Raw genomic sequence first — 24,246 nt, 5'->3', positions numbered from 1 at the left:
TGAACATCAAATCTAACCTCTGTTGAAGTATGATTTCAATTATTTAATAAGTTTAATCTACTGACTACAACACATGAACACTAAAACTATTATTATTTATTTATTTATTTCATCTCTTACTATTTTTCATAAATATTCAAACATCCACATTTTTTTAGAAATAAATTACAAAATGTTATCATGATAATATTTATTATCATTTGTGTTGTAAAATTACTAATCATGTCATGTGACATATATTTGTCATTTTGCATGTTTTTATTCCAGCAGCAAGTATTTATAATATAAACCAAATAAACATTTAATTGATTATGTAATTAATTAATACTTCAATTTTTTCCCTTTTTCATCTCTTTCATTTGTCTTTGTGTTTCAGCTCTTCAGCAGAAGCAGTTTGTATAAATGTCCAGAGTTAAAATGTCAGATCACACTCATTTTATATCTCTTTATGCTGATGATATTTTGCTTTTTATTTCAGAATTAGAATATATTTCTGAGGGTTTTGTAATTTTGTTTAAAAGATTATGTATATGCTTTTAATACATCTGAAAAATAAAAATATTATACTCTTTGCACTGACACACTTCAGTAACATAAGATGATTGGAGGATTTTTCATTAAAATTACTCAATTACTAATTATTACAGACAAATCTGAAGTGACTCCAGCAAAGCATTTTCTACAATTATTATGACTTTACTGTAAACTATGAAAACAAATTATGGACTTACTACCACCATGACTGTGTAGCATTAATCATATAATATCTAAGAGTGTTGTTTGAGTGTAAATATTTTCCTAATATACAGTATATGAATCAATACATTATGTGATCTTACATTTTCCTTCTGAAGTCTTCATAGAGCAGTTGAAACATTTATAACTCAGTTTTTATCAGGATTTAATATCATTACTGTTACCATTAAGAGAAAATAATTAAGACACGTTTATAATAATAAAGATGAAAACAAGTGATTTGATGAACAGATCTTTATTGTCTGGAAATACTGAAATTATATTGAAACATTACAACAAGCAAGTAAATATTGTTACTGAAACATGTGAAATAAAAGAGAGAGATAGTTGCAGAGATCAGAGTGAGAGCAGTAGCAGAGTAAAAGCAGTAGCAGTGAGTCAGGTCAGGACTAGGAACACTGGTCTCTCCTCAGTGTCTCTGAGACTGGAGTCTGGGAGCCCTGGGTGGCCTCACAGGTCACAGAGCCCACCTTCCTCCACTGGTCTGCAGGGAGCCTCAGGGTGCTGCTCCAGCTGTAGCGGCCATCATTCTGCAGCACCCCGGGGCTCCTGCTCTGCTCCAAGCTGCTGCTGCTGCTGCCATCCACCTTCCAGGCCAAACTCCAGTCTGAGGGGAAGCCATCGTTGGCCAGACACATGAGCGTGGCCTTCCCTTGCTGCAGCTCCTCGCTGGAGGGGGGCAGCACCGTCAGGGTGGGACGGACATCACCTAGGAGACACCAATCACATTAGAGGACAGGGACCACACAGCTGTCAATCGAACACTAGACACTTGGACACCTTTACTGTGTGAGAGTGGATTTTCCCCTTTAAGGAGTTTCTGTCAGATGTTTTTTCTGCTCCACCAGTCACTCACTCACACATTGTTTCACTTCCCTTTAAGAAACCTCTCATGCAGATCAGCACAGAAAGAGTCCTCATATGACTCTTTACTGCATTTTATTTTACACTATTTACTGAAAATAAAGATATAAAGTTTGTAAATATATCTTAGACATCCTTGATTTAATTTTAGAATTTATACCAACAACTTTACTGACAAAACTATCAAAAGAGCAACAGTTAATCAGATTCAGTGTTAAAGGACATTATGAGCAAAAACTAACAGACAGATGTAATATACACAAAATGTTGAGACATATTAAAGAAACAAATATCTTTAAGAACAAATAAATATTTCAAACTGAGGTTAAAAGACAATTTCTGTCATTTTAAATGATGAGAGATGTGCAGCATTTTTTATCATCACCCACACTGTTCAGAATAAATTTAACTCAACATTCACTCAAATTGGAGATTTAAAGATTAAAATTTAAAAACATGTTTAAAGTAGGATTGTTGTTCTTTAATCTTTCTGCTGTTCACATTTAACAAACTAACTGGAACATGTAAAGAAAAGTTCAGTAAAGCTGCTTTGAGTTCAACTTCAAGGTTAAAGAGGAGAAATGAACAATAAAATTGAGACTTTAAAGTGTTTTAGATCAGCTCAGCGGAAACTTATATCTACTACAAATGTTCAGATACAGAAATTGTAAACTTAACTGACGATTCGATATTTAATATTTGAGCAGAAACTTACTTCCAACATCCAGTCTGGTTCCTCCACCGAACGTGTACCACAGTGATACAAACTGACTGAGTCGTCGTACAAAAACCTCTCACTGTAGAGAGACACGGCTCTCTGACTTTGTCACATTAAACTAAAACTACAAGTCCTCAAATTTCAGCCTGAATCTACAACATTACATGATTTATACTGTGGACCAAACACTTAAAATATATTGATTCATCATTTAAACTTCAAAAACAAACAAAACTCTTATTTTTGTTGCTGGTGGACAACTGTTGGTCAAAAATTAGAAGTGAAGATGTAAAATCAGAAATTTCAATTTCTAGAGAAAACGTATGTGGAAAACCTAAATATCACTCAGGATTTAATAAAATACTTTAAAAGTTTAACTTACTTCCAACATCCAGTCTGGTTCCTCCACCAAAAGTCAACCACAGTGATACAAACTGACTGAGTCGTCATACAAAAACCTCTCACTGTAGAGAGACACGGCTCTCTGACTTTGAACACAACAAACTCTACAAAAACAGTCTCAGTCTGTGAAACACAGATGGATGATATGAAAATATATAACAGTAGGCCAATAATTTATATTTTTTATTGTAAAATTAATCATTTTGTTTCATGTTTACTGTATTTTAAATTATGTCTTGAATTAAAACTGAGTGTTGTAGATGTAAAATGAATCAAAACAGACATTTCTGAAGACAATCTGTTCACAGAACATAAATGAAACACATAAAATGATCACTGACACATAGTTAATCAATACTCTGGTAAATTGATTGATCCATTGATGAAACAGCATCATCAGAGTAATCCAAGTCCCTGTTGGAGTCAGTCAGAGCATTTCCATAGAGAGCCACTTTGCATCAGCAGCACCATGCTCCAGTGCTCTGGGAGAGTTTATAGTCCTGAGAGTTGAACACTGGATGACTGACAGCTGTCCTTCATCACAACAGAAGCCACAGAATTCCTCCTCATCAAAAACATGACTTTGATCTCCGTCCTCATCTGGACTCTCCTCTGCTTCACTCAGGGTGAGGAAAATCATTTTTCTGTCATGTGAAAATCATTTGGAGTGTAGCTGAGTTTCACCATCTCATGTCCAGTGTTTCTTCTCTCTCCTCAGGGTCTGTTGGACAAAATGTTGTCTTGACTCAGCCAGCAGCCAAATCACGGCAGATTGGTCAAACTGTCTCTATTGACTGTAAAGCTAATAGACAAGTTGATCACTACTATGATTCACAATACTATCTGTCCTGGTACCATCAGAAAACTGGAGAAACTCCTAAACTTCTGATCTACCAAACATCAGACAGATTTACAGGAATATCCTCCAGATTCAGTGGAAGTGGAGCAGGGAATGGAGTTGACTTCACTCTGACCATCAGTGGAGTTCAGGCTGAAGATTCAGGAGTTTATTACTGTCAGAGTCTCCACTCTATCAACAGTCAGCTTGTGTTCACACAATGAAAAAGCGTCGTACAAAAACCTCCCTCAGTCAGACTGAACAGAAACTGAACTGACTGCTGCAGCTGGAAGCTACTGCAGAGACTGATACAGTTCACTGAACACACACACAGACACACACACACACACACACACACATTTCATTAAATGGATTAAACAACTCGCACATTGTAGCATTTAAGATAAATGAAAATATGTAAAAACGTTTTAAGTAAAACGGTTTCTGGACAATGATTGTCTTTGTGGAAATCAACAAAGTTCTTCATCACAGCTTCTCATCATTCATTCTTAGCCTGTTACGGTTTGATCCAATGTCTTTAAATGATAATGAACCCATTTCTTGACCTGACTGGTAAGAAATGTCTTGGTCATGACCTTTGACCTCAGCCTCCTACTGGATCACATCTATCTCAAATATGTCCCCTTAAGAGAAATTATGAAGACACAAATCAGCATCAGAAACTTTCATAATCACAGCTCCCACCACCAAAAAATATCAATCACACTAAATATTATCTTACAGTAAGAAACTAATTACAGTAAGTGGATCAGAGATATGAAAACATTTTTATTTTTAATGTACATTGTTGAAATTAATTTCAATTTAACTTAATAATAGTCAACTATTAAATGCAAAATTTAAAAGTAAATTTGGTAATCATTTTAAAATTATTTTTTATTTTTCTTTTATCTTTTCTTCATTTCAAGCTGTTCACATTTCAGTTTGACAATATTGTGTAAAGACCAGTTCACTGAAGGTGGTCTGAGTTAAACTAAATGACCAAAGTATTAAAATTAAAACGGAAGATCTTTCATATAAGTCAAGGCAAAGGTTATTTAAACACACAAAAACACATTTATGTATTACATGGAAAATTATATGTAATATTTGCAGAGAAACATATGTCCAACATCCAGTCTGGTTCCTCCACCAAAAACCTTTCACTGTAGAGAGACATGGCTCTCTGACATCAACTGAGTGTCATTATATTTTCTATATTTTACTGTTAAGTGAATTTGATTTTAATTTCTGTAGAAATATATTGAAATAAATATGGAACATTGTAAAATAACTTTCTGTCAGTGAGAAGAAGCTGAAACCATAAAAACATTCTGTACATTAACCTCATAACTTGATTGATCCATATCCATTTTAAATTTAATTGATGTGATGTATTTTGTGGTAATACATTTAGATGGAAGAAATTACATCCTAAAAAAGCCCAAATCACATCAAAATGAATATAAACACATCCATACCAATACTCTGAAAGTTGATTGATCCATTGATCAAACAGCATCATCAGAGTAATCCATGTCTCCTGTAGTAGTACACAGCTGGACAGATGTGAAAGACACCATGTAGAACAGACTCAATACTTCTGTTAAAATGTTCTCCTTTCATCCTTTACTTTGACAGGCTTTAAAAAATATATCATCATTTATGTGTAAAATGGTGACAAAAAAATGATAAAATCCTTGTGAATATACCCAGAGACAAACTCAGTGTCTGTAGATTCATTGAACACAGTAACATGTGACAGCAGTCATTATTTAAATTATATGTTGCCTTGGACACATATGATTAGATGACTATGTCCTTAATAATTAAACAAAGAAAATATCAGCATTATTGCAAGCAAAGAAAAATATCACTTGAGAATGCGATGATTCTGTTAATTAGTCAGAGCATTTCCATAGAGAGCCACTTTGCATCAGCAGCACCATGCTCCAGTGCTCTGGGAGAGTTTATAGTCCTGAGAGTTGAACACTGGATGACTGACAGCTGTCATTCATCACAACAGAAGCCACAGAAATCCTCCTCATCAAAAACATGACTTTGATCTCCGTCCTCATCTGGACTCTCCTCTGCTGCTGCTTCACAGGTAAAGTCCAGAGAATCAAACTCCTCTCCTCTATCAACATCCGTCCCTCTGAAATGAAGCCGACAAAACCATCAAAACCATCAAAACCATGACGCTGCTTTATGTTTTTGTCTCTGTATCCTCAGAGTCCAGAGGCCAGGTCACAGTGACTCAGCCTGCAGCAGTGACATCTGCTCTGGGAGGATCCACAACCATCAAATGTAAAACTAATCCTGCTGTGCACTATGATGGCTCTGACTACTACTTAGCCTGGTACCAACAAAAAGATGGAGAAGCTCCTAAACTTCTCATTTACTGGGCTACCAGACGAGCATCAGGGATTCCAGATCGTTTTTCAGGCAGTGGATCAAAAACTGACTTCACTCTGACCATCAGTGGAGTTCAGGCTGAAGATTCAGCAGTTTATTACTGTCAGAGTTATCACAATATCAACAGTCAGCGTGTGTTCACACAGTGAAAAAGCGTCGTACAAAAACCTCCCTCAGTCAGACTGAACAGAAACTGAACTGACTGCTGCAGCTGGAAGCTACTGCAGAGACTGATACAATTCACTGAACACACACACACACACACACACACACACACACACACACACACACACACACACACACACACACACACACACACAGATGATTTATGATGTTCATAGTGTCTCTATCAGTTTTCCTCCTGAAGGTCAAACAGTCCACCTCCCACCTCAACAACCTCTTACTGAGTCAAACAAATATTTAGTCATTCAAGATTCATCTCGACTCAAAAATGTAAAATCTATCAAACAGAGACATTCTGTTCTTTCATGTTGCCCCATCATCACCTCAGCTGTTAAATCCTCTTCATCACATTATGTTATGACACATCCCACACTCATCATCTCTCTCTGTATAAAAAAGTTGGATGAACTTCATAACTGACAAGATAGAATAATCATCTCATGATGTTCACTCATAAAAGTCAACTGTAAAAGCTTCCAAACTACCTCACGTCTTCTCTCATTTCAATCTAGTAAACTAAAGTACATAGTAAACTTGGCAGAATTTGCTCCAGATACTCTTCATCTGTTAAAATTTAATGAAGTGTAAACTGCCCCGAGCTAGATTCTTTCATTCCCCTTGAAGATTTTTAAACTTCAACTATTTACAGTATGTGCAACGTAAAAATCTGATGTATCAGCTACAAATTAATTACAGTGTATTCAACCCAATACAAAAATCACTAAAAGAAAATAATGTGATTATAGTTCATTCATTTAAATACAATGTAGACATTTGAACAGTGAATTTTCCCAGCAGTGCATGTGAAGTCAGATCATATAATGACTACCTGCTAGGGTTGGGCCCAAATACAAATACGTTATTCAGCAAAGCACAAATATTGTTTTTTTTTGTTTTGTTTTTTACGAATATTTGTTCCATACAAATATTTTAAACAGTATTTGTTTTTGAGAAGAAAAAAAAACATTTCAAATACCAGCGTGCAGGTCGGTACATCACTATCTCAGTGTCTCCCCTCTGCTCCGCTGTTACGTCTATCAGCAGGTCTCAACGAGGGGAGTCACATCCACCTGCTACATGACGCACATTTCCTAATTTTGACATCACTCCTGGAGTTGGGGGTGTTCCCCAGAGATAAAGCTGAGCTACTGACACACGCAAAGTGCTTTCAAGGGACTCTCCATAACCTGTTGTTCCCCTTCTCCTTTCAAAAAAGTTAGGTTGTAAAAAATAGGCAATAAATGAAAAGTGGAAAGAAAGAATTACCTTTGAAGTACTCTCCTATATGTTACACGCTGTGCTGTTGGGAAGAAAATAAAAATAATGGGTGTATAAATAGGTAGAGGTCTGTCTGCAATGAGGTGATGAGTAAAGTTTTAGCTCAGTAGTCAGCGCAGTCGTCTATGATCTAGGAGACTGCAGTTCGAGACCTGGTGTGGGGACCTCCATCGTAAGGTAGTTTATTCATGAACACTTATTGTAACACTTTAATTTTCTAAAATTAAAAGAGTAATAAAAACAAAAACAGGATTTTAAGCCTCTTTCCATTTTTATTAGATTACAAATACAAATAATTTTGCTGCCTCAACAAATATAGATACAAATACAAATACTGGACTCTCTGCACATCCCTTCTACTTGCACTGATACCTTCAGAAATCTGGAGGAGATCCTAAACTCCTGATTTATGGAGCTACAAGCCTTACATCTGGAGCTTCAGATCATTTTAGTGGGAGTGGGATTGATGTTAAATGCAGTTATCTGCTTAAAAATATTTCAATCATGAGAGACTTCAATTTTTTAAGTGACAATGATTTTATTGAACATGCATAATGTGAAAAGTCTTTGGTGATTAGACCCCATTGTGATGTCATTTATAAAGGGGAAGTTAAGGCGTGAGTAGAATAGGATATCCCCTCGATGGAGTCTAGACTCTGGTGGTGGTGATGAATATGGGAATATTGGGATCTGGATGATGAGAAGAGGAGCCACTTCTGGTGATCTTGTGTGCTGACGTGATGAAGTGGAGGTGAACAGGGTGGAGGAAGGTCACAGCGATTCACACTGAAATGTCAGCTGACAACGACAGAGAGAAGATCAGATTTAAAGTTTGGCAGCTAAGACATGATAGTCTGATAGAAATACTGGCAGAATCTGATTTGTTAACTGAGAGTAACGTGCATGAACAACTGATACGAGAGCAGGAGAAACACTGAGAGAGAAAGAGAGAGGAATGAGAATGAATGAATGAGTAGTAGATAGTCTTCCTACTTGAACTTATGCTAAGCTCCATTCTTTAAAGTTAAAATATCTGTACAATGTGCAATTTAACTGTATATTATATATAATTTTTAGTGTAATGAGTGACAGTTTTCTTTGCTCCTTTTTATTGCCTGTATTGTATTTGATGCTGTAAAAATGTTTTTGTGCTTCCTTCATGACTTTGATCTGATTAAATAAGAAAAACTATTTCACATAAAAGATCATTTGCTGTTAGGATTTGATTGTTGAGGATGACAAATGACAACATCTTTAGTTTTTTAATATACATGAGGATGATCATCTAATGTTGAGTTGTCCCAGCAGTGAAGATGAAACAGCATGATATGTTGAGGACAGCTACAGTTGACTGACTCTGTGTGTTTGCATATCTGTCCTGCCTCTCTGCTCCCAGCCATTAAGAGGCCAGTGTTGATCAGTGGCTGTCCAGACCTTTCAGAGCCACTGACACGCCGGCAGCACAATGATGATGTCACTGACTCTACTGCTGGCCACCCTGGGGCTCCTTGTTCAGGGTGAGACTCTCTAGTGAAAACTTTGCTTCAGGATGCAACCAGGTTCACCACAATGATGTTCTGCTGTGATGGAGAAACACTGAAACAAGCAGCATTTACCTTCTTCCATCTATTCTCCATGTTAAAGAAATGATACTCTTCTGTTTTCATGTTGATCATCTTTCTCCAAGCTGGATTTGTCTCAATAACCCTTCTCCTCTTTTTCATGTTTTCCAGGTTCATCAGGACAAATCACTGTGACTCAGTCTCCTGGATCTCAGTCTGTTGTTCCAGGACAGACTGTCTCCATCAGATGTAAAACCAGTTCAAATGTTTATAGCAACCTCCAGTGGTACCTTCAGAAATCTGGAGAAGCTCCTAAACTCCTGATTTATAATACTAATTCCCGTCAGCCTGGAGTTTCACGTCGTTTTAGTGGAAGTGGCTCTGGGACTGACTTCACTCTGACCATCAGTGGAGTTCAGGCTGAAGATTCAGGAGTTTATTACTGTCAGCAGAGTTACAGCAGCTCGTTCACACAGTGATACAACGTCGTACAAAAACCTCCCTCAGCTGAAGAGGAACTGATCTGACTCAACAGCTGCACTCAAACTAAAACAACAGAGGTTTTAATAATGTAATTTTCAACATTTTAACACTAAATATTCTGTATTTTACAGAAACAGATTTATTTTAAGTACTTTCATTAATACCGAATATGAAACATTTGGCTGAACATCAAATCTAACCTCTGTTGAAGTATGATTTCAATTATTTAATAAGTTTAATCTACTGACTACAACACATGAACACTAAAACTATTATTATTTATTTATTTATTTAATCTCTTACCGTTTTTCATAAATACTCAAACATCCAAATTCTTTTTAGAAATAAATTACAGAATGTTATCATGATAATATTTATTATCATTTGTGTTGTAAAATTACTAATCATGTCATGTGACATATATTTGTCATTTTGCATGTTTTTTTTCCAGCAGCAAGTATTTATAATATAAACCAAAAAAACATTGAATTGATTATGTAATTAATTAATACTTGAATTATTTCCCTTTTTCATCTCTTTCATTTGTCTTTGTGTTTCAGCTCTTCAGCAGAAGCAGTTTGTAAAAATGTCCAGGGTTAAAATGTCAGATCACACTCATTTTATATCTCTTTATGCTGATGATATTTTGCTTTTTATTTCAGAATTAGAACATATTTCTGAGGGTTTTGTGAATTTGTTTAAAAGATTATGTATATGCTTTTAATACATCTGAAAAAATAAAAATATTAGACTCTTTGCACTGACACACTTCAGTAACATAAGATGATTGGAGGATTTTTCATTAAAAATACTCAATTACTAATTATTACAGACAAATCTGAAGTGACTCCAGCAAAGCATTTTCTACAATTATTATGACTTTACTGTAAACTATGAAAACAAATTATGGACTTACTGCCACCATGACTGTGTAGCATTAATCACATAATATCTACGAGTGTTGTTTGAGTGTAAATACTTTCCTAATACACAGTATATGAATCAATACATTATGTGATCTTACGTTTTCCTACTGAAGTCTTCATAGAGCAGTTGAAACATTTATAACTCAGTTTTTATCAGGATTTAATATCATTACTGTTACCATTAAGAGAAAATAATTAAGACACTTTTATAATAATAAAGATGAAAACAAGTGATTTGATGAACAGATCTTTATTGTCTGGAAATACTGAAATTATATTGAAACATTACAACAAGCAAGTAAATATTGTTACTGAAACATGTGAAATAAAAGAGAGAGATAGTTGCAGAGATCAGAGTGAGAGCAGTAGCAGAGTAAAAGCAGTAGCAGTGAGTCAGGTCAGGACTGGGAACACTGGTCTCTCCTCAGTGTCTCTGAGACTGGAGTCTGGGAGCCCTGGGTGGCCTCACAGGTCACAGAGCCCACCTTCCTCCACTGGTCTGCAGGGAGCCTCAGGGTGCTGCTCCAGCTGTAGCGGCCGTCCTTCTGCAGCACCCCGGGGCTCCTGCTCTGCTCCAAGCTGCTGCTGCTGATGCCGTCCACCTTCCAGGCCAGACTCCAGTCTGAGGGGTAGCCCTTGTTGGCCAGACACACGAGCGTGGCCTTCCCCTGCTGCAGCTCCTCGCTGGAGGGGGGCAGCACCGTCAGGGTGGGGGTAACTCGACCCACTGGAGGAGGAGACAGAGAGACAACATGAAGAAAGGTCATACAAAGAGAAAATAAACTCCACCCTGTTGGTTGCAGCAGAGGAGGCTGCTGGTTCTGTTGGTCTTCCTCAGACTGGATAAAACTGGTCTTCAGTGTTTCACTTCCCTCTCTGAGCTCAGTAACCATGGCAACAGACAGGCATCACTGATGAACCATGGCAACAGACAGGTTTCAATACTAAAGATAATAAGTTCCAAGCAAACAACTCTTCAACTACTTTAATTTACTCAAAAACTTAAACATCAGTGCTAAAGAAGTAAATATTATGCATTACAGAAAGGCAGAAATACTTTTATTTGAGCATCCATATTTTTAAATTGAAGCCAAAACGTTAAAGAGACAGTTTGTGTTTAATCTCCTCATTTACACAGGCATCACTACTGAACTATGAAAACAGACAGACTTCACTAATGACAAATATTTTAAGTACTAAAATACTTTTTCCAACTTACAAAATTAATCCTATTAATACAACATGAGGTTAAATCAGCTACAGTGATATTATGGTATTCACTGGTTATAATGAGGATGTGACATGTCATTAAATTCATTGCTCTGAGAGGAAGATTGAGTTAAACACATGAAATGTTTCCAGATAAAACACTCACTAAATAAATGTCTGGTAGATTTCTTCAGATGAAATTATATAATCACTACGTTAAATTAATCAAGAAGATTTTCTGTCATTCAGACTCTGAGAACGGAATTATATTGTCTTCAAATAAACAGCTGTACACTTTAATAATTAATCAATGCTTTGGCAAATTGATTGATCCATTGATTAAGCAGAATCATCAGAGTAATCTAAGTCCCTGTTGGAGTCAGTCAGAGCATTTCCATAGAGAGCCACTTTGCATCAGCAGCACCATGCTCCAGTGCTCTGGGAGAGTTTATAGTCCTGAGAGTTGAACACTGGATGACTGACAGCTGTCCTTCATCACAACAGAAGCCACAGAAATCCTCCTCATCAAAAACATGACTTTGATCTCCGTCCTCATCTGGACTCTCCTCTGCTGCTGCTTCACAGGTAAAGTCCAGAGAATCAAACTCCTCTCCTCTATGAACATCCGTCCCTCTGAAATGAAGCCGACAAAACCATCAAAACCATCAAAACCATGACGCTGCTTTATGTTTTTGTCTCTGTATCCTCAGAGTCCAGAGGCCAGGTCACAGTGACTCAGCCTGCAGCAGTGAGCTCTGCTCTGGGAGGATCCACAACCATCAGCTGTAAGACCAGTCAGAATGTTTATGGATATTGTGGCAGTTCTTTTTCCGACCCCTGTTTAGCCTGGTACCAACAGAAAGATGGAGAAACTCCTAAACTTCTCATTTACGGTGCTACCTATCGAGAATCAGGGATTCCAGATCGTTTTTCAGGCAGTGGATCAAATTCTGACTTCACTCTGACCATCAGTGGAGTTCAGGCTGAAGATGCAGCAGTTTATTACTGTCAGAGTTATCACTCTATCAACAGTCAGGCTGTGTTCACACAGTGAAAAAGCGTCGTACAAAAACCTCCCTCAGTCAGACTGAACAGAAACTGAACTGACTGCTGCAGCTGGAAGCTACTGCAGAGACTGATACAGTTCACTGAACACACACACACACACACACACACACACACACACACACACACAGATGATTTATGATGTTCATAGTGTCTCTATCAGTTTTCCTCCTGAAGGTCAAACAGTCCACCTCCCACCTCAACAACCTCTTACTGAGTCAAACAAATATTTAATCATTCAAGATTCATCTTGACTCAAAAATGTAAAATCTATCAAACAGAGACACTCTGTTCTTTCATGCTGCCCCATCATCACCTCAGCTGTTAAATCCTCTTCATCACATTATATTATGACACATCTCACACTCATCATCGTTCTCTGTATTAAAAAGTTGGATGAACTTCATAACTGACAAGATAGAATAATCATCTCATGATGTTCACTCATAAAAGTCAACTGTAAAAGCTTCCAAACTACCTCACGTCTTCTCTCATTTCAATCTAGTAAACTAAAGTACATAGTAAACTTGGCAGAATTTGCTCCAGATACTCTTTATCTATTAAAATTAAATGAAGTGCAAACTGCCCTGAGCTAGATTCTTTCATCCGCCCTCAAGATTTTTGGTACAACTTTATAATACAGCCTGCGTTTTACAGTGTAATTTCCCAGAATTTACAGTGTAACTTCCTTGTATGAATCCGTATATCTAAAATACTTCCCAGTTCTTACTGGTACTTAAATGTTGTTACAGCGGAAGAAAACAAAACAACGAGAAACAAGGGAGTAACAATTGGGGATTTAGAGTGTAACTTCCAAAAATTTACTGTATAACTTCCCAGAACTTACGGCAAGCAAGCAAAGTTTATTTATATAGCACCTTTCACAAATACCAGTTACAAAATGCTTCACAGTCAAAGAAATAAAATAAAATAAAATAAAATCTGAATAAATAAAAAGCAAAGACACTAGATAAAATATTCAAGGAGAGCATATAAAATGGACAAATTAAGATAAAATGGCACATACTACCCAAATGCCTGTCTGAACAAATGGGTTTTGGTGTAACTTCCTTGTATGAATCAGTACATATGTATATGGATGAGAGGAATAAAATCAAATGTTTTTGCCCTTTGCTCATGGTAGTTATGACAATCATTTTTTATGCATGTGTGTTTGGCAGGTAAGCTTCACCCACACTCCAGAGATTCATTATGCATTATGTCGTCTACTTCATTGTCTAAATTTGAATAAGAACAAGTCGAGAAATGGATCTATACTTTTGAAAAATAGTTCCTAGCGGCCATGTTGGTCCAGCACTGCAGCAGCTCATAACAGGCAAACTTACAGTAATGTGATAATATACACATTATATCTTTAATTATACCATAATGAGGTAAAGAGATAGAGAGATAAGAACGTAGATACTACAGAAGAAGGAATTGTATGGTCAGACCTTACATATACTGTTTATCATGTAGCAGCAGGTTTGTACTGTGACTTTCTGTGAGACCAAACTGAGCTCAGAGCAAGACTGACGTGAATGAAGTCTGTCAGTGAATTAACCAGTGATTCCATTATGTTTGTATCTAAAGAGTGTTGTGATATAAAACAATATATGATGATATCAGTGTGATCAGCAGCTTTAAAATGTGCAGATGAAGAAACCTGAGGGACAGTAATTGTAATAAGAGAGGTGTTTTAAAGGCAGGCTCTCTGGTTATAAAGTCAAGAAACTCATTAAAACCGTTATGTATTTGTAAAACACAGCTGGTTTATACGGAAACTCACCTAAGTAAAGCCCCACAAATTTCCAAACTTAATAATTATGTTTCGTATATGATGTTAAATTTGTGGTAAAATGAAACTGACAGCCTTTACAGTTCTGGATAAGATAGTAGACATTTGTAGACGTGATTTAACTGATAGAAATCAGCATAAACATGAACACTGACGCATTTTGTTAAAACCTCACTCAGAGCATTTCCATAGAGAGCCACTTTGCATCAGCAGCACCATGCTCCAGTGCTCTGGGAGAGTTTATAGTCCTGAGAGTTGAACACTGGATGACTGACAGCTGTCCTTCATCACAACAGAAGCCACAGAAATCCTCCTCATCAAAAACATGACTTTGATCTCCGTCCTCATCTGGACTCTCCTCTGCTGCTGCTTCACAGGTAAAGTCCAGAGAATCAAACTCCTCTCCTCTATGAACATCCGTCCTTCTGAAATGAAGCCGACAAAACCATCAAAACCATCAAAACCATGACGCTGCTTTATGTTTTTGTCTCTGTATCCTCAGAGTCCAGAGGCCAGGTCACAGTGACTCAGCCTGCAGCAGTGACATCTGCTCTGGGAGGCTCCACAACCATTAGCTGTAGGGTCAGTCATGGGGTTGATGGTGGTTGTGGCAGTTCCCCTTCCTACCCCTGTCTATTCTGGTACCAAAAAAGAGATAGCGAAGTTCCTAAACTTCTCATTTACGGTGCTACCTATCGAGCATCAGGGATTCCAGATCGTTTTTCAGGCAGTGGATCAAAAACTGACTTCACTCTGACCATCAGTGGAGTTCAGGCTGAAGATTCAGCAGTTTATTACTGTCAGAGTTATCACTATATCAACAGTCAGGATGTGTTCACACAGTGAAAAAGCGTCGTACAAAAACCTCCCTCAGTCAGACTGAACAGAAACTGAACTGACTGCTGCAGCTGGAAGCTACTGCAGAGACTGATACAGTTCACTGAACACACACACACACACACACACACACACACACACACACACACACACACACACACACACACACAGATGATTTATGATGTTCATAGTGTCTCTATCAGTTTTCCTCCTGAAGGTCAAACAGTCCACCTCCCACCTCAACAACCTCTTACTGAGTCAAACAAATATTTAGTCATTCAAGATTCATCTTGACTCAAAAATGTAAAATCTATCAAATACAGACATTCTGTTCTTTCATGCTGCCCCATCATCACCTCAGCTGTTAAATCCTCTTCATCACATTATGTTATGACACATTTCACACTCATCATCGTTCTCTGTATAAAAAAGTTGGATGAACTTCATAACTGACAAGATAGAATAATCATCTCATGATGTTCACTCATAAAAGTCAACTGTAAAAGCTTCCAAACTACCTCACGTCTTCTCTCATTTCAATCTAGTAAACTAAAGTACATAGTAAACTTGGCAGAATTTGCTCCAGATACTCTTCATCTGTTAAAATTAAATGAAGTGTAAACTGCCCCGAGCTAGATTCTTTCATTCCCCTTGAAGATTTTTAAACTTCAACTATTTACAGTATGTGTAACGTAAAAATCTGATGTATCAGCTACAAATTAATTACAGTGTATTCAACCCAATACAAAAATCACTAAAAGAAAATAATGTGATTATAGTTCATTCATTTAAATACAATGTAGACATTTGACCAGTGAATTTTCCCAGCAGTGCATGTGAAGTCAGATCATATAATGACTACCTGCTAGGGTTGGGCCCAAATACAAATACGTTATTCAGCAAAGCACAAATATTGTTTTTCTTGTGTTTTTTTACGAATATTTGTTCCATACAAATATTTTAAACAGTATTTGTTTTTGAGAAGAAAAAAAAAACATGTCAAATATCAGCGTGCAGGTCGGTTACATCACTATCTCAGTGTCTCTCCTCTGCTCCGTTGTTACGTCTATCAGCAGGTCTCAACGAGGGGAGTCACATCCACCTGCTACATGACGCACATTTCCTAATTTTGACATCACTCCTGGAGTTGGGGGTGTTCCCCAGAGATAAAGCTGAACTACTGACACACGCAAAGTGCTTTCAAGGGACTCTCCATAACCTGTCGTTCCCCTTCTCTTTTCAAAAATGTTAGGTTGTAAAAAATAGGCAATAAATGAAAAGTGTAAAGCAAGAATCGTCTTTGAAGTACTCTCCTATACGTTACACGCTGTGCTGTCGGGAAGAAAATAAAAATAATGGGTGTATAAATAGGTAGAGGTCTGTCTGCAATGAGGTGATGAGTAAAGTTTTAGCTCAGTAGTCAGTGCAGTCGTCTATGATCTAGGAGACTGCAGTTCGAGACCTGGTGTGGGGACCTCCTTCGTAAGGTAGTTTATTCATGAACACTTACTGTAACACTTTAATATTCTAAAATTAAAAGAGTAATAAAAACAAAAACAGGATTTTTAAGCCTCTTTCAACTTTTATTAGATTACAAATACAAATAATTTTGCTGCCTCAACAAATATAGATACAAATACAAATACTGGACTCTCTGCACATCCCTACTACCTGCACTGATACCTTCAGAAATCTGGAGGAGATCCTAAACTCCTGATTTATGGAGCTACAAGCCTTACATCTGGAGCTTCAGATCATTTTAGTGGGAGTGGGATTGATGTTAAATGCAGTTAGCTGCTTAAAAATATTTCAATCATGAGAGACTTTTTTAAGTGACAATGATTTTATTGAACATGCATAATGTGAAAAGTCTTTGGTGATTAGACCCCACTGTGATGTCATTTATAAAGGGGCAGTTAAGGTGTGAGTAGAATAGGATATCCCCTCGATGGAGTCTAGACACTGATGGTGGTGATGAATATGGGAATATTGGGATCTGGATGATGAGGAGAGGAGACACTTCTGGTGATCTTGTGTGCTGACGTGATGAAGTGGAGGTGAACAGGGTGAAGGAAGGTCACAGCGATTCACACTGAAATGTCAGCTGACAACGACAGAGAGAAGATCAGATTTAAAGTTTGGCAGCTAAGACATGATAGTCTGATAGAAATACTGGCAGAATCTGATTTGTTAACTGAGAGTAACGTCCATGAACAACTGATACGAGAGCAGGAGAAGCAGTGAGAGAGAAAGAGAGAGAGAGAGGAATGAGAATGAATGAATGAGTAGTAGATAGTCTTCCTGCTTGAACTTATGCTAGGCTCCATTCTTTAAAGTTAAAATATCTGTACAATGTGCAAGTTAACTGTATATTATATATATATTTTTAGTGTAATGAGTGACAGTTTTCTTTGCTCCTTTTTATTGCCTGTATTGTATTTGATGCTGTAAAAATGTTTTTGTGCTTCCTTCATGACTTTGATCTGATTAAATAAGAAAAACTATTTCACATAAAAGATCATTTGCTGTTAGGATTTGATTGTTGAGGATGACAAATGACAACATCTTTAGTTTTTTAATCTACATGAGGATGATGTAAATGTTGAGTTGTCCCAGCAGTGAGGAGGAAACAGCATGATATGTTGAGGACAGCTACAGTTGACTGACTCTGTGTGTTTGCATATCTGCCCTGCCTCTCTGCTCCCAGCCGTTAAGAGGCCAGTGTTGATCAGTGGCTGTCCAGACCTTTCAGAGCCACTGACACGCCGGCAGCATGATGATGATGTCACTGACTCTACTGCTGGCCACCCTGGGGCTCCTTGTTCAGGGTGAGACTCTCTTGTGAAAACTTTGCTTCAGGATGCAACCAGGTTCACCACAATGATGTTCTGCTGTGATGGAGAAACACTGAAACAAGCAGCATTTACCTTCTTCCATCTATTCTCCATGTTAAAGAAATGATACTCTTCTGTTTTTATGTTGATCATCTTTCTCCAAGCTGGATTTGTCTCAATAACCCTTCTCCTCTTTGTCATGTTTTCCAGGTTCATCAGGACAAATCATCCTGACTCAGTCTCCTGGATCTCAGTCTGTTGTTCCAGGACAGACTGTCCCCATCAGATGTAAAACCAGTTCAAGTGTTGGTAACAACCTCCACTGGTACCTTCAGAAAACTGGAGAAGCTCCTAAACTCCTGATTTCTTATGCTACAGGCCTTCAGCCTGGAGTTTCAGATCGTTTTAGTGGAAGTAGATCAAATACTGACTTCACTCTGACCATCAGTGGAGTTCAGGCTGAAGATTCAGGAGTTTATTACTGTCAGCAGGATAACAGCTTCCCGTTCACACAGTGATACAACGTCGTACAAAAACTCCCTCAGCAGAGGGTTAGGGAAAGATCATGATCTGTGCTCTGCGCTGATTTCCAACTTTCTGCCAACAACGTTACAACCCCTCCACCTCCTAATAAGAAAGTCAGCTCATATAGATGTCACGTGAAGTATGTCACTTCAGAAATGTTGATATGAAACGTATTGTTGAAATGTTAATATGCTCCGTATTACAGGTGTTGAAATGTAGATATTCAAGGTATCTGTGGTTTGCACAAACATACAATGCCAACGTTTTATTCTGGCGACCAGGCTGAAATTTGTCACCTTATATAGACGTCATCGGTCTCATGGCGTCTATTTCAGACGTTGTGGGAGTTCAACAGAAGTCTATCGGACTACCCTGCACATTGAAAAATGACGCTAAAGGGATACCCAGTACGTTAAAATGTGACAGTACAGGGTCCTGACCAAGCTTCAATATGTGACGAGTTGTGAGTGAGAACGGGCTGGCATCTCAGGCATCATTTCATTCACACCATTAAAAAGATCAGCTTGGATGCTGATGACATCTGACCAAACATCACAAAATCCTAAGTTTTCCTTCTTTCGGTTACTAATCAGATCAGAAGTTATAAGAAGTGTTCTAACTATTCTCACTCCTATTTTTAAATTTGCATTAGATCTTTTTTTTCTTGTTTTATTTTACACAAACATAAAACACATATTCAATACTCACACAAACAAAAACAACACACATATCACATACATATATATACACATATACAAACATACATATATGTACATACATGTCAAGCACTATATGTGATTGTGGTTCAAAAACATTCACTTATACAACAATTTAAATTAAACACATCATTTTATAGAAGGAACTAAAGAAAAAAGAGATAATGTTAATTTATGATAACATAGAATAATCATAGTTCTGTATCCCAAGTTTTTGATATTGTCAAGATCTCCCATTTATTTATGTCTGAGCTTTTTACTCTGCCTTTAATAATAATATATTATTATTTAATAATGATCTTTTCCTGCAAATATTAATGTTTTAAATGTAATATGAAGGAACTTAAAACCAGCTTTTTAGGAGAATCAAATATATAAAGCTTGCCAAGCAACACAATAATATTCAATAACATGTTTCTATCATCTTGATAACCCCAAATAATATTGAGAGGGGATAAAAGTAAAAGGATTGCTTGCTCAGATAACCAATTTGCCACCTGCTGCCAAAAGGATGAAACCACTGGACAATACCAAAATAAACAAATAATATCCTCCTCCTCATCACCACAAAATCTACAGATATTATCCTCAGTCATTCTCCATATCTTAAGCATTTTCCTTGTTGGTAACATCTTATAAAACATTTTTAACTGAAAGGCCCATAAATAAGTAGAGCAAGATGACGAGTAAATACATCTAAAAATGTTTAACCAAGGAAGAGGAGTATCAAACACATCATTCCAATAGGTTTGAAAATAATATGGATGAGAAGTTATATTCTCAAAGGACATAAAGAAATGATACATATCTTAAATAAATGTGTATTCAGTAGAATACACATTTAAGAAATCAAAAACATTTAATGAAGAAACACCTCCATATATCTGTAAAACTTTGGATTTGAGGCCTTTCACATCACTAGTTGCACATTCTGCACTTGAGAAAAACAAAATATCAACCATGTTAAAAAAAAGACTGAAAACAATTCTGTGAAATTAGCCTCAAAATTCTTCCTTTACACATTTCACATCAGTCTTTCTAACTGCTTAATGAAGTTCTCTCCCTCAGATTGTCACTCCTTTATGTCCTGGATGATGTAAATGTTGAGTTCTCCCAGCAGTGAGGAGGAAACAGCATGATATGTTGAGGACAGCTACAGTTGACTGACTCTGTGTGTTTGCATATCTGTCCTGCCTCTCTGCTCCCAGCCGTTAAGAGGCCAGTGTTGATCAGTGGCTGTCCAGACCTTTCAGAGCCACTGACACGCCGCCGGCAGCACAATGATGATGTCACTGACTCTACTGCTGGCCACCCTGGGGCTCCTTGTTCAGGGTGAGACTCTCTTGTGAAAACTTTGCTTCAGGATGCAACCAGGTTCACCACAATGATGTTCTGCTGTGATGGAGAAACACTGAAACAAGCAGCATTTACCTTCTTCCATATATTCTCCATGTTAAAGAAATGATACTCTTCTGTTTTCATGTTGATCATCTTTCTCCAAGCTGGATTTGTCTCAATAACCCTTCTCCTCTTTTTCATGTTTTCCAGGTTCGTCAGGACAAATCATCCTGACTCATTCTCCTGGATCTCAGTCTGTTGTTCCAGGACAGACTGTCTCCATCAGATGTAAAACCAGTTCAAGAGTTTATAACGACCTCCAGTGGTACCTTCAGAAATCTGGAGAAGCTCCTAAACTCCTGATTTATTATACTACAAGCCTTCAGCCTGGAGTTTCAGATCGTTTTAGTGGAAGTGGATACGGCACTGACTTCACTCTGGCCATCAGTGGAGTTCAGGCTGAAGATTCAGGAGTTTATTACTGTCAGCAGGATAACAGCTGGCCACTCACACAGTGATACAACGTCGTACAAAAACCTCCCTCAGCAGAAGAGGAACTGATCTGACTCAACAGCTGCACTCAAACAAAAACAACAGAGGTTTTAATAATTTAATTTAAACATTTTAACACTAAATATTCTGTATTTAACAACAAAAAAAGAGATTCAAATACTTTCATTAACACAGAATATGAAACATTTGGCTGAACATCAAATCTAACCTCTGTTGAAGTATGATTTCAATTCTTTAATAAGTTTAATCTACTGACTACAACACATGAAGACTAAAACTATTATTATTTATTTATTTCATCTCTTACTATTTTCCATAGATACTCAAACATACAATTTTTTAGAAATAAATTACAAAATGTTATCATGATAAAATCTACTATCATTTATGTTGTAAAATTACTAATCATGTCATGTGACATATATTTGTCATTTTGCATGTTTTTATTCCAGCAGAAAGTATGTATAATATAAACCAAAAAACATTTAATTGATTATGTAATTAATTAATACTTGAATTCTTTCCCTTTTTCATCTCTTTCATTTGTCTTTGTGTTTCAGCTCTTCAGCAGAAGCAGTTTGTATAAATGTCCAGAGTTAAAATGTCAGATCACACTCATTTTATATCTCTTTATGCTGATGATATTTTGCTTTTTATTTCAGAATTAGAACATATTTCTGAGGGTTTTGTGAATTTGTTTAAAAGATTATGTATATTCTTTTAATACATTTGAAAAAATAAAAATATTAGACTCTTTGCACTGACACACTTCAGTAACATAAGATGATTGGAGGACTTTTCATTAAAATTAATCAATAACTAATTATTACAGACAAATCTGAAGTGACTCCAGCAAAGCATTTTCCATAATTAAGATGATATTGCTGTAAAACATGAAAACAATTATGGACTTACTACCACCATGACTGTGTAGCGTTAATCACATAATATCTAAGAGTGTTGTTTGAGTGTAAATACTTTCCTAATATACAGTATATGAATCAATACATTATGTGATCTTACGTTTCCCTTCTGAAGTCTTCATAGAGCAGTTGAAACATTTATAACTCAGTTTTTATCAGGATTTAATATCATTACTGTTACCATTAAGAGAAAATAATTAAGACACTTTTATAATAATAAAGATGAAAACAAGTGATTTGATGAACAGATCTTTATTGTCTGGAAATACTGAAATTATATTGAAACATTACAACAAGCAAGTAAATATTGTTACTGAAACATGAAATAAAAGAGAGAGATAGTTGCAGAGATCAGAGTGAGAGCAGAAGCAGAGTAAAAGCAGTAGCAGTGAGTCAGGTCAGGACTAGGAACACTGGTCTCTCCTCAGTGTCTCTGAGACTGGAGTCTGGGAGCCCTGGGTGGCCTCACAGGTCACAGAGACCACCTTCCTCCACTGGTCTGCAGGGAGCCTCAGGGTGCTGCTCCAGCTGTAGCGGCCGTCCTTCTGCAGCACCCCGGGGCTCCTGCTCTGCTCCAAGCTGCTGCTGCTGCCGTCCACCTTCCAGGCCAGACTCCAGTCTGAGGGGAAGCCATCGTTGGCCAGACACATGAGCGTGGCCTTCCCTTGCTGCAGCTCCTCGCTGGAGGGGGGCAGCACCGTCAGGGTGGGACGGACATCACCTAGGAGACACCAATCACATTAGAGGACAGGGACCACACAGCTGTCAATCGAACACTAGACACTTGGACACCTTTACTGTGTGAGAGTGGATTTTCCCCTTTAAGGAGTTTCTGTCAGATGTTTTTTCTGCTCCACCAGTCACTCACTCACACATTGTTTCACTTCCCTTTAAGAAACCTCTCATGCAGATCAGCACAGAAAGAGTCCTCATATGACTCTTTACTGCATTTTATTTTACACTAGTTGCTGAAAATAAAGATATAAAGTTTGTAAATACATCTTAGACATCCTTGATTTAATTTTAGAATTTATACCAACAACTTTACTGACAAAACTATCAAATAAGCAAAAATTAATCAGATTCAGTGTTAAAGGACATTATGAGAAAAAACTAACAGACAGCCGTAATATACACAACATGTTGAGACATATTAAAGAAACAAATATCGTTAAGAACAAAGAAATATTTCAAACTGAGGTTAAAAGACAATTTCTGTCATTTTAAATGATGAGAGATGTGCAGCATTTTTTATCATCACCCACACTGTTCAGAATAAATTTAACTCAACATTCACTCAAATTGGAGATTTAAAGATTAAAATTTAAAAACATGTTTAAAGTAGGATTGTTGTTATTTAATCTTTCTGCTGTTCTTTCTGCTGTTCACATTTAACAAACTAACTGGAACATGTAAAGAAAAGTTCAGTAAAGCTGCTTTGAGTTCAACTTCAAGGTTAAAGAGGAGAAATGAACAATAAAATTGAGACTTTAAAGTGTTTTAGATCAGCTCAGTGGAAACTTATATCTACTACAAATGTTCAGACACAGAAATTATAAACTTAACTGATGATTTGATATTTAATATTTGAACAGAAACTTACTTCCAACATCCAGTCTGGTTCCTCCACCAAAAGTCCACCACAGTGATACAAACTGACTGAGTCGTCGTACAAAAACCTCTCACTGTAGAGAGACACGGCTCTCTGATTTTGTCACATTAAACTAAAACTACAAGTCCTCAAATTTCAGCCTGAATCTAAAACATTACATGATTTCTACTGTGGACCAAACACTTAAAATATATTGATTCATCATTTAAACTTCAAAAACAAACAAAACTCTTATTTTTGTTGCTGGTGGACAATTGTTGGTCAAAAATTAGAAGTGAAGATCAGAAATTTCAATTTCTAGAGAAAACATATGTGCAAAAAACTAAATATCACTCAGGATTTAATAAAATACTTTAAAAGTTTAACTTACTTCCAACATCCAGTCTGGTTCCTCCACCGAACGTGTACCACAGTGATACAAACTGACTGAGTCGTCGTACAAAAACCTCTC

General features: G+C 37.0%; 9 gene segments (V, D, J or C); 6 read left to right on the top strand and 3 right to left on the bottom strand.

The window, feature by feature from the left end:
• Positions 1-1,145: 1,145 nt before the first annotated feature.
• LOC121913348 lies at positions 1,146-2,754 on the bottom strand (the record flags this gene model as incomplete). The annotated part of the segment is given in 2 exon segments: positions 1,146-1,465; positions 2,721-2,754. Coding segments are annotated over 2 exon segments (354 nt in total), but the record flags the coding sequence as incomplete, so codon positions are not given.
• A 563-nt stretch (positions 2,755-3,317) lies between these two features.
• Positions 3,318-3,802, top strand: LOC121913406. The segment is given in 2 exon segments: positions 3,318-3,366; positions 3,459-3,802. Coding segments are annotated over 2 exon segments (393 nt in total).
• A 5,117-nt stretch (positions 3,803-8,919) lies between these two features.
• Positions 8,920-9,495, top strand: LOC121913345. The segment is given in 2 exon segments: positions 8,920-8,971; positions 9,188-9,495. Coding segments are annotated over 2 exon segments (360 nt in total).
• A 1,340-nt stretch (positions 9,496-10,835) lies between these two features.
• On the bottom strand, positions 10,836-11,318 carry LOC121913405 (the record flags this gene model as incomplete). The annotated part of the segment is given in 2 exon segments: positions 10,836-11,152; positions 11,294-11,318. Coding segments are annotated over 2 exon segments (342 nt in total), but the record flags the coding sequence as incomplete, so codon positions are not given.
• An 849-nt stretch (positions 11,319-12,167) lies between these two features.
• On the top strand, positions 12,168-12,688 carry LOC121913341. The segment is given in 2 exon segments: positions 12,168-12,219; positions 12,345-12,688. Coding segments are annotated over 2 exon segments (396 nt in total).
• Positions 12,689-14,822: 2,134 nt separating this feature from the next.
• LOC121913342 lies at positions 14,823-15,331 on the top strand (the record flags this gene model as incomplete). The annotated part of the segment is given in 2 exon segments: positions 14,823-14,874; positions 15,000-15,331. Coding segments are annotated over 2 exon segments (384 nt in total), but the record flags the coding sequence as incomplete, so codon positions are not given.
• Positions 15,332-18,110: 2,779 nt separating this feature from the next.
• On the top strand, positions 18,111-18,686 carry LOC121913346. The segment is given in 2 exon segments: positions 18,111-18,162; positions 18,379-18,686. Coding segments are annotated over 2 exon segments (360 nt in total).
• A 2,003-nt stretch (positions 18,687-20,689) lies between these two features.
• LOC121913343 lies at positions 20,690-21,266 on the top strand. The segment is given in 2 exon segments: positions 20,690-20,741; positions 20,958-21,266. Coding segments are annotated over 2 exon segments (360 nt in total).
• A 1,321-nt stretch (positions 21,267-22,587) lies between these two features.
• On the bottom strand, positions 22,588-23,826 carry LOC121913347 (the record flags this gene model as incomplete). The annotated part of the segment is given in 2 exon segments: positions 22,588-22,904; positions 23,787-23,826. Coding segments are annotated over 2 exon segments (357 nt in total), but the record flags the coding sequence as incomplete, so codon positions are not given.
• Positions 23,827-24,246: the final 420 nt, after the last annotated feature.

The sequence above is a fragment of the Thunnus maccoyii genome, chromosome 15 (genome assembly GCF_910596095.1).
Source record: "Thunnus maccoyii chromosome 15, fThuMac1.1, whole genome shotgun sequence".
Classification (NCBI taxonomy): Eukaryota; Metazoa; Chordata; class Actinopteri; order Scombriformes; family Scombridae; genus Thunnus; species Thunnus maccoyii.
The sequence above is the reverse complement of the archived record's forward strand: the minus strand, read 5'-3'. Positions and strand labels throughout refer to the sequence as shown.